This window comes from Mytilus trossulus, chromosome 7 (genome assembly GCF_036588685.1).
Source record: "Mytilus trossulus isolate FHL-02 chromosome 7, PNRI_Mtr1.1.1.hap1, whole genome shotgun sequence".
NCBI lineage: Eukaryota > Metazoa > Mollusca > Bivalvia > Mytilida > Mytilidae > Mytilus > Mytilus trossulus.
Window position 1 is genome coordinate 37,270,257 of NC_086379.1, and position 11,486 is coordinate 37,281,742.

Below are 11,486 nucleotides of genomic sequence, written 5' to 3' on the forward strand. Positions count from 1 at the left end.
TTACCAGTAAATTAACAGGAAGGACTTGTAAGCTATTCTTCTAACGTTATTTGTTTTCAATTACTAGCGTAAATTAATACTGACAGAAAAGTAGACCTTCTGTATAAGATCGTACACACTGGAATGTATGATATATGAAATGTTTTGTATCTAGTAAATCGTGCACATCCTCCTGCTCTCTTGTAATACATCGTGATGCATGTTTTGGTTTATTAATATGACAGACATGGGAACAAAAGCACATTTGTATATGTGCTTCTTCAACTTCACATTGTTTATGTTTAATGTATGATCAGTGTTTTTTGTAATAACAGTGTAATCATCTAATACATCATGACACCAACTGTAGTAGTTGCATGTATCAATTTATCAATGTAGTGTGATTTCGTATTGCTAGTAACGCTCTTCGACGAAAAAGCTTGGTTGCCAGTGTTCATGTCAAAGGTTGCTATTCTCTCCGGTTACTCCCACTTAACTAGCAATAATGTCATACAGCTTCCGAGAAGAGGAAATTACTCCAGACCTTTAATTACCTGAAAAAATCACTGTTTCCTACTGAAAATTTAAAAAAAAATCAAATTTAATGTCAATATATTTGAAGCCTTATTTTTCATCTAAATATAAATAGATAGCGAAAAATTCCCCCAAAGAACAAAGAGAACTCGATTATTTACACCGAACAATGAAGGCAGATAACTGTGTCATCAGACCATATAGTCCCACAATATCTCCAAAAATATATACTTCACTTGATATTTTATTTTCAACTTTTTCGAACATGTAATAAAACGTTACTATATTTGGAAGTATATGTGTGTTCATCTGAGAGAAAATGTGAGATATACGTACGTCAATGAGACAGCATCTTTGCAACTAAAATAACCTAATCAAATGCACTTGCACGTTTAATTTTCGCGCGTTTTGCTTGACGTTGTCTTACTTTATGCAATGCGAGGTTGTCCTTAACAATCATAAAAAATTGATCAATGTTTTATAATATCAAGCATACTTAGTATATGTTTTAGGAGCAGTCTTAGAATAAGTTGAATTAAATTCTGTAAGCATTCATGCAAAGGGAGATAACTTAAATCCTACTTTTTATACAATGCGATCACCCGATGCATGTATCATAACCATGCAATCAGTGTGTGTGTAAGGAGAGGGGTTTCAGGCTTCAGTGAAATAAATCTACAAAACCAAGCCACACTAACAATTGTAATCATCCTTTATATCATTTGGTGACTTTGATGGAGTATTACCATCATGCTCTATCTAACCTGTTAAGATAATAAATGCATCAAATCTTTCAACACTTAAGAATAGACAACCTTCTCTGAATATTTAGAAAAAAAATTTGCATGGAGTTTACGTACAAATTATTTTACTGTTAAAGCTTTGAAACGAGGAAAAATCCGGGGCTTTACCAAGCATTGTTTTCTATAATTTCGTGCTAAAAACCTATTAGTATCGTGCGTTACTATGTCAAGTCAATCATGAAACTATTGATATATTTAAACTGCAACCTTGTATACAATAAATAAAGTAACCTTTGTGTAATTATTTTGTTTTTGCTTTTTTTCTGTCAGATAACTGCAAGTTCTCTCAGATCTGTTCATGGTGTCTTTTTGTGTCGGGATGTATAAGTACCCGGCCACGTCCACTTTTAGTTTTTGTCTATCTGATGAGTTAAGCCTTTTTCAACTGATTTTTATAGTTCGTTTCTTATGTTGTACTGTTATACCACTGTCCCAAGTTAGGGGAGGGTTGGGATCCCACTAACATGTTTAACCCCGCCACATTATTGATGTATGTGCCTGTCCCAAGTCAGGAGCCTGTAATTCAGTGGTTGTCGTTTGTTTAGGTGTTACATATTTGTTTTTCGTTATTTTTTTTACATAAATAAGGCCGTTAGTTTTCTCGTTTGAATTGTTTTACATTGTTTTACATTGTCTTATCGGGGCCTTTTAAAGCTGACTATGCGGTATGGGCTTTGCTCATTGTTGAAGGCCGTACGGTGACCTATAGTTGTTAATGTTTGTGTCATTTTGGTCTTTTGTGGATAGTTGTCTCATTGGCAATCATACCACATCTTCTTTTTTTGTATTTTGATAATTTTTAAACTTCTTTAAACATTAAATAACTAATAACCATGTGTTTCCGTCAATCAGAGGCAGGGAAAAGGGGAGGAGACCTTCTAAATAAAATTTTGTTCAATATTTAGTATTAAGGAGAAATATGAAGATCAGGTATATTTTATATATGTCACCGCATCGTGAAAGTGTGCATTACGAACTTTAAAGTCGAAGGCGTAGTAAAATGCATTATAGGGCCAGTGACTTTATACGACATTAATTTAACAGTCAATGCATTTTGACTCCTCAAACAGACCGAGTGTGTGGTTTTTTTTTAAATGACACACACATAAACATACTTGACAGTCATTAAAGTGGTTTCTTTCAATGCACTGTCCGCGACTATTTAATACTACTGGTGCATTACATAATATCTAGCTGTTGAAGACCGTACTGTCCCCATCGTTGTTAAATTTGAATTTTATATCGTTTGGTCGTCTCTGGTGGAACGTTGTCTCAATGGCAATCTTTAATACCACATCTCCTTATTTTCATATTTGAAAATGTACTAAAAACAGACACGAATGATATCAGCCGAGAACGATGAAATGCGCATGTGTTTCATTGGGTCTTTTGATATTGTGGACGTGGTTTTTTTTACAGAATGGTTCATGACACAACGATCGAATGAAAATATACAACGAGTATCATTCAAGTAACCAATCAAATAAGTCATTCATAAGATTTCATATCTAAATAGGATATTATGAAAATGGCGTATAAAACAGAACCTAGCCTGTCTGGTTTCAAAATTGATTGACTTTTACAAATAAACCTTAAAAGTATAAAGTGCTGCTGTGTTTTGTCATTTCAGTGCATTAAATGTCACTTTATGTAAACAAAATAGAGATAAAAGCGTATAAATGTGCTATTTCTAGTACTTTACCAGTTCATTGTACTACTTGACAATTTCATTTTGGATCAGACCGCTGAAAATAAAATCAATGATATGGTTATTTCTGTATTTCTTTACAGTTAGAATCCTCACCTGACAGTAACTGTGATATAAATCAAATAAAACACCAATTTATTACTTGAAGATGCAGACATTACGTCATTTCCGCCAATATTATCGAGAAAAAATAACAGTAAGAAAAAATATTCTCTAAGCAATTGCAATTTTTGATGGTTTTTTTTATATTCTAACTTGATTAAAGACCTTATAGTGCAAAAAATGTCATTCAGATTTTTTTTCTGTAATTATTGGTCACTGCTATAATAAAAAAAAAAAGGCATAAATTTAAAACATATAATCATATTATAATTTTGATTTTTTTTTGTACACAAATAAAAAAAAAAATCATTAGTAGCGCATTTAGTCAGACAATTACTATAAAGGAGTGTGAAACGACAATATGAAAACCAACTCTTTTTTTATACAAAAGTGCACATATTTTACCTTCGAAAAGTTTCCCGAATATGAACCATTTTCTTTGCATGAATTAGTTTGATTGATTGCTGCTAGCTTAACAAATTGGGGACACATTTGTTAATCCTGTAGCTTAATAACATACTGGTATTGAAATATAATAAGAAAAAAATTCTCCAACATTTCTTTATCTGTACTATAAAAAATGACTGAGGTAAGACATTTCAATCGTGTATAAAATATCTTTATACATGTACTCCAATGAGAATATCTTAATTTGTTAACTTTTAGATCTAATGTAATGTAGCTTATATTTAATAAAAAATAAGATAAGATATCTGGTCAACGTCATTGGTGTCATGTCTGCTCAAGTGAAAGGCAATACTCCGAGTAGATACCATCATTTTAAAATTCAATAGTCTAAAAATAAATCTTAAACTGTCGTCTGCTGTAAAGTGCATGTCAATACATTTATTTTGAATTGATGAAACCAATACTTTTGCGTAGCGGATGCAACGTAACTATTACTTCGAAAAGTGATTAAGTATACATCAAAGTGTTGTCATTTAATCCCGATAAAATGCATGCATTCCTCGATACTGAAATCAATACACAATTACACGTAATTATATGTTTCATTTCTAATTTTAAGTTTTAAACAAAAATCGATTTTTAATGAGTGAAATATTTGTTTTTCTCCAATATCTTGCCTCTGTATCAAATTTACTTTTATTATACAGTGGACAATATAAATGTGTGAAAAGGCATTTTTAATATGAAAGACAAATGAGTACTTTGAGCAAAATTTTAAAGTGTCGAGCAAAATTTTAAAGAGACTCAGTTCCTTTACATCATTGGGTTCAAATTTTGGCTTCGAGCGACTCTAAAGGTACATCCAGAATAACACTTTTGACGCAACTAATCTATATGTGTGTTCTTTTCATAAGTAAGCAATGATCAACGTTATTGGAATATGCATGTATGTTGAATAGTTGTGGATATGTACTGTTATCGCTTGTTGTATTACCAGCCCTTATGTGTTGAAATTAATTATCATTGATATGATCATAAATTTACATTAACTGTTTACAAAACTTAGATTGTTTGAAAAAACTAAAGCTGTTCTACCCCAGGAAAAGATTATTATAGCTGTATTTTGGCAAACTTTTGGGAATGTTTGGCAGCTCGGTTCTTTGTTTGACCTTTTTTACCTTTTTGTTTTTTCGGGTGTGACTGGTGAGTCTTTTGTAGAAGTAACACGCGCCTGGCGCAAATACAAAATTTTAATCCTAGTATCTATGTTACAAAATATTAAAAATTATTATAAATTAAGGAATGTATCTCCCTCATGCAAAGCTCTGATTCCTTTCAGGGATTTGGATATACTTATAGAACATTTTGGATTTTAGCTCTTCATCTTTTAAATAAGCTTTGGATTTCAACTATTTTGGCCACGAGCACCACTGAAGAGACATGTTTTGTCGAAATGCGCATCTGGTGCAAGAAAATTGGTACCGTTAATCTTATTACTACCACTGGGTCGATGCCTCTGCTGGTGGACTATTAGTCCCCGCAGGTATCACCAGCCCAGTAGCCAGTACTTCGGTACTGGCATGAAAATACGGATTTTTTGTGTTATTAAAATTTGCTGTTACAAAATATTAAAAATTATTATAAATTAAGGAATGTATCTCCCTCATGCAAAGCTCTGGTTCCTTTCAGGGATTTGGCTATACTTTTAGAACATTTTGGATTTTAGCTCTTCATCTTTTAAATAAGCTTTGGATATCAACTATTTTGGCCACGAGCACCACTGAAGAGACATGTTTTGTCGAAATGCGCATCTGGTGCAAGAAAATTGGTACCGTTAATTTTATTACACTGGACTGACTTTTATCATTGTTTTTTTCCAGCGATCAATCCGTGATCTTTTTGGGAAAGTTATGTTGGACTATTGTTTAACTCATTACATCAGCCTTACCTTAACTTTGTTAAGCCCGTGTTTCAGGAACTGCTAGACCTACTGATGCAGATGTGTACGAACGCTTCCAAACTTAAACGCAGTTTGGCAGATGACAAGCTTGCATAGCTAAAGTCAACCAACATCATTCTCGGGAAATCGAATACAATCAGTTTTGTTGACAATCGGATGATAAAAGTAATGGTTCTGTTTACAGCACGCTTCTAGATTTGTATTCTTTTCATCTTTATTATGTTTCATTTTTGTAAAAGATCAAACAAACAAAAAAATCATTATTTCTTTTCGGCCAGTTAGTTTATCATTTTGATTGTATTTATAGGTTTGTTTATATCTGCTTTTTCGGGTTTTCCATACTTTTAAGCCAATCAATCTTTCTAATAGTTTAAGATGGATTAATTGACTCCGAATCATGTCTTGTAAAGTTTCAATGCATCAATTTGGTCGAGATTATTTATTATTTGTATTAGTCAACGTTAAGATGATAATTGTAGTTCTCTCGGGAATTTTACCTTGAGAGAAATGGTCGAAATTGTTTATTTCGAGACGTCAACTATCACCAATCGAAGAAAACAATCGTGACATTGAAGACATAAGTATGGCCATTATTGACAGAAAATATATACGTCTACGCAATAGGAATTTAGGATAAATTTGATATAAAACTACAAATATATGATTCTGAATACTATTAAAGGCTGCCTTTCAAAAACGAAGACTTACACACTTTAGATGGTGTTAAAGAAGGATACATACAAAAAAAACATAACATCTCGATAAAGATTTAGATTAACATAGTGTAATTTAGAAACTGTTAAACAACAGTTTATCATTCGTATTTCTTAACTGAATGCCAATTTTTGACCGACCATAATTTTGACTATCGTTCGTAAGGTAGATTTAATTGGCCGCGGCTTCAAGTGTTGCAACATTCAACTAGTTGTTGTTTTTTTACGTTGTGTAAATGCATATATCATTTAATATCATGGCTAAAATGTATTGAAACATAAAATTCTAATTACATGCAATTTAAGTTTTGTTTAGGGGCAAATATTTATGTATATGGTAGACATTAGACTTAGGATAGAGTTAACAATCGATTTTATGGTTTACAACATTTGGATATTTGAAAACGTAAGATATTGGGTTATACATGTACATGTGTTAGATTAACTAAATCCCAAAAAAGAATCGATACATTTCTGCACGAAATAACAAACATACGGCATTTAAATGAATGTTGATTTCGATAAGACTTTTTATGCCGAGAGTCTTCTCTTTATTCCCGTCTATTGATTAGGGGATACATATAACATCCATACAACTATTTAAGATAGCAACCCACGTAGACGGTCAGATGAAGACTTTACATTTAATAAACTAAACAAATAGAAATAATAATGTCAAGTTAAAAATGTCATTGTATATTGCCTGTCAGCTTACGTGTTATGTAACTTAATGACAGAATTAAATGTGACGTCATTTGTGATACTATTATATTTGGTGTCTGAAAATAAATGGTAGATTGGCGATAAACAGCTTACTGCCATTTCAATCAAAGCTGCACATCAAAAAAAGCTTGCAATAACATCGGTCGTAAATAACTTACTCGACGGAACATCGTTCAATGTTTCTTAGAAATATTTTCTAATTTAGTGTGTTTAATTATTGAACCATCAATAATGCTATTTTGACATATAGGTTAAGTGTGTAGTTCTATTTCGAAGAAATGAGAAGTCCAGACGGGCGTAGGTAGTGACATTCAGTAAATGATCGAGGCTGTCATCTATTATAAGTTGCTCATTAGAGGTTTCAAGACATGCGACAAAGGTAGTTGCAGGGAGTTTGGTAAATTAAAATATGGATGTGAAAATAAAAACAAAACTGATGACTACAGGCGAGATGTTGAACGCTGGTTTTCAATCACAAATGAACCTTTAGATAAACAAATAAAGGCAACAGTAGTATACCGCTGTTAAAAATTCATAAATCAATTGAGAAAAAAACAAATCCGGGTTACAAACTTAACAGAATGAAATGAATTCTGTTTATGCCTATTGATTCTTTAAGTTAGTTTGAAACGTTTATTGACCAATATATAACAAGACATTGTTCAGGTTCTGTTAAAGTAAAAAATAAATATGTTGTTTAAAGATGTAATATTTTTTTGCATACTATTGTTTGAAATTTATGCAAACTCACACATAAGAGAAGAATTTCTTTATGAAAATTCGTATGCAAGATGGCAAAACTGCTCATTTCCCTTTAACCATTTGTGTTCATTATGATCTACAGTTAAGGATTTTTATTCCTTATGAGAGATCCGATAATACTATATTCGGTTTTCTCGTTGTTGATGGCCATGCAGTTGTCTATAATATCCTACATCCAATCTATTTGAACATTGGTAAATATTGCATTGTTTATTATATTAGATCCTCTTGTTTTTATACTGCACTGAAGATATTTCATAAGAATAGCAGTTAACGTAGTATATGGTCTCATTGTGATTTATTTTAGCATTTACTTTTGTTTGATAATTGCTTCTTGACTAGTGATATATGAATTTTTGTTAGTATACATTCATAAAATGTATGAAATTGATAATTGAATTTGGCATTGATATGACAGATCAGAAGCAGCCGGTAAAAATCATGACTTTTTAGTTACAGTTATAAACAAGGACACTTCCATCCCAACTGACAACCATGAGACTATTTCTCCTCCAATCAAAATCGATGGCTGTTGGATTAAGAAGACCATCTTCCATAGATAGAACTTGCTTGCATTCCATATTATCAATGGTGGAAATTGACACGACATTGTTTGTAGTGTGACCAATTAGGTAAATTACACCAAGGTTATCTGACGTCACACCTCGTGGATTGCGCAGAAAGTGTTTGTAATTAAATGTCCGGCAGACGTTTGAAGAAGAGTCCAGTAGCTTAATTATATCGATTTCGTGATTGACAAAGCAAATTTTGTCATCCACTGTTGTAATGTACGTTCCCCATGGCAGGGCTTCTTTGTAAAATTCTGAAATTGTATTATCGGAAAGCGCCATCGTTTCTATTCCTTTTCCCTCGACACAATAGAAGAGTGCACCACTTTTGTAGGTGATACCATAACACGGACCATTTGTTTTCGTTGTTTTCACCACTTCCTGGCTTTCAATGTTATATAAATAAATAACAGCTTCAGAGCCTGAGGTTACAGCAACATATGTGTTATCGATTGCAGCGACATCAAATACGCGTCCATGACCATCAATGCTACATTGGAAGGAACCATCGCTATTATGTACGATTACCGCTTGGCTGTTACGGTCAGTGAAAACAATTTTTCCATTCGGCATAAACGTGCAACCTCTAATACTACGATTGCAGGATCCCTCTTCAATGTCAAATTTTTGAGCCAACCCCAGATGTGACTCTTTGCTACTAATAGGTGTTTGCATTTGTCTTTTGTCTTTTCTAAAAATTCTCACTTTTGTGGGAATAGTCTGCAAGAAAATTTCACTGACTTGTGTAATGTCTGTCAAGTAAGATTGCAACTGTTTATTGACTTTAAACTTCATACAGATCTCATCAAGTTGATTATTATCAAATAAAGATTGTAACTCCAACTCCTCCTTGTGAACATATTTTTCAACCTCTTTAATTCCCACAAATGTTTGAAAATCGGACCCAAACGATGTCATCAAATGAATATCGCGAAGCTTTTGTTCCATGTCTAAGATTTGTTCGTCTATTTTCGCTAGAAAAGTTTTGATTTCTTTTGTTTGTTCTCCAACTTGGTAATCTATATCTCCGATTAGTTTGTTTTCCGCATCATTTAATTTTTGAATAACTTCTTCACGCAATGTCGCAAACTCTGTTAAAATGTCTTTCTTCTGTTGGCTGAACTTTTTAATATTGTTTTCTCTAACACGTTTTATATTATGCAAATTTGTTATAAAGTCATTTAAACATTGATTAACAGTCTCAATTGCTACGGAATGTTTTGAATTCTTAATTACTTCCGGGATTGGCTTAATATTGTCACATGTTATGTGTGTGTCTTGTATGCACGTATTACACAGGAGGATTTCGTGGTTGACACAGAAACATGTTTGTCTTTCATGATGATCTGAACATGTCACTTTTAATTGCTGTAAATATTGTGGTAACTTCATAAAATTTTCTATTGCAATGGTTGTGTGGTTCTTGCTTGTCTCTGACTGACCGTGTTTCTTCTCACACATGACACAAAATGCATGTTCGCATTCTGGACACCATTTGACGACAAGGGAGCGCGTTCCATCTTCACAGTGTCCGCAGGTGATATTGGTAGATGACATAGTTGAACCTTTAGTTAAGATTGTTCTAATCTGTAAAGTAATGAGAAAATGCACCTTAACAAAATCTGTAGATCTTTATTTTATGTCGAGAAATTTTATTAAAATATGCAACTTAATTACATTTCTTATACTAATTTTTTGAAATCTAATACGACATGTTTTGTCAATAAATATGATTTATAAACATACAGTTCAAGGAATGCGATTTCAACAAAGTATCCAATTTCACATATCAAAATTATTTATATTTCAAAAGGGGCATAACTATCTTATAAATAATGAATCATCACTGATTTTTAAATTTTCTGATATATTTCTGAAGTCAACATTTCCATCAGCTCTAGTCTAACGAGAAAAGTGCTTACGTTGATTTTTTCGAATTTTTCATTTCCAGGTAACATCACTCTAAAAAATATTTGAACCAAGCTGAATTTCAAACTCATTTGAAACACTGCAGATGTAAGTTATTGGCTTAATCTGACGCCGATGATGAAAACGGTAGGCGTGATTTACACTTCAAAAGGGCATAACTTTGAAAAATAATTGAGATTGACCCCGATTTATTGACGACCAAAATACTCGTATTGCTATTGTACACAAAAATAGTAAAATAAATCAAAGAAAATTTTAGACAACGATCCGTATTTCTATTTCCCCGTTTCGTTTGGTTATGGAAACAAAACAAGACGATTTTTGTAAAAACAAAGAAGAAGAAAACTAAACATCGGGTTATTATGTCTATTTATACTTGATAAACTGCTAAAAAGGACGTTAGTCTTGAGAACAAAATGTATTGTCAGACGGGAGTTTTCTACAGTTCTATAACCCAACCGCTAACGTGTGGTCGAGACGAAGAATAAAACATTATGTGTCGCAAGAAGCAAGTGTGTACAAAAAAATTATAACATTTTTTCATAATACAAGTATTGTCTGAATAAATAATAAACGAAAAAGTGTATACTTTACCATTTGAAATGGTCTATTTTCCAAACGTTGAATGTATAGTTACTGTCCACTATTTACATTTTACCCATACACTTTGCATTTAAATTTTCATGTTTTAGAACGTCTAACTTCCGTAATTATATATTTGGAATGTTACCAAAGTTTTTAAAAACACATTTTACCGTATTGAATGAATATCTTTGTTGTAAATAACTAGTTACTGAACAATTAATTTATTATAATAGACTTACATAATATTTAAAAGTGTTTTCAACCGATTAATTTCATTTTATGCAACACAATGTTTAAAAAAGTTAATAATTATAGTTGGTATACTTTTATAAATTTGAAATCAATTTTTCTGCATTTATAACCGACACCTACCTTGCATCAGATTTGTTTCAATCTTTAATAGAACACAGAAAGTTAAAAATAGAAGAACGATTTTCAAATTCTTTAATTTGTCATTGTTATAGCAACAAAGTTTTTTTTATTTCTTAAAAGTACATCTTTTCCTGATAGCAAAATTCATAGTTTATTTTAGTCATCGTTGCATTTGTAAGGATTCTAACAGTTCTGATGGATTATTCAGTTTGGGTATAAAGATATATATGAAGCAAAAAAGCGTTCATCAAGAACATATTTATGCTGACTAATTAAAATAAATATAATCATGTAGATTGTAAATGAAAAAACTATCCTACAGAATCTAAATAACGCGGA

General features: G+C 32.0%; 1 protein-coding gene across 1 annotated transcript; it reads right to left on the bottom strand.

The window, feature by feature from the left end:
* Nucleotides 1-7,580: 7,580 nt before the first annotated feature.
* LOC134727001 (uncharacterized) lies at nucleotides 7,581-10,896 on the bottom strand. Its single transcript, XM_063591389.1, has 2 exons — nucleotides 10,785-10,896; nucleotides 7,581-9,848 (listed from the first exon to the last, which is right to left on the bottom strand). The coding sequence occupies exons 1-2, from the start codon at nucleotides 10,785-10,787 to the stop codon at nucleotides 8,142-8,144; spliced, it is 1,710 nt and encodes a 569-aa protein (XP_063447459.1). The 5' UTR covers nucleotides 10,788-10,896; the 3' UTR covers nucleotides 7,581-8,141.
* Between the last annotated feature and the right edge of the window lie 590 nt (nucleotides 10,897-11,486).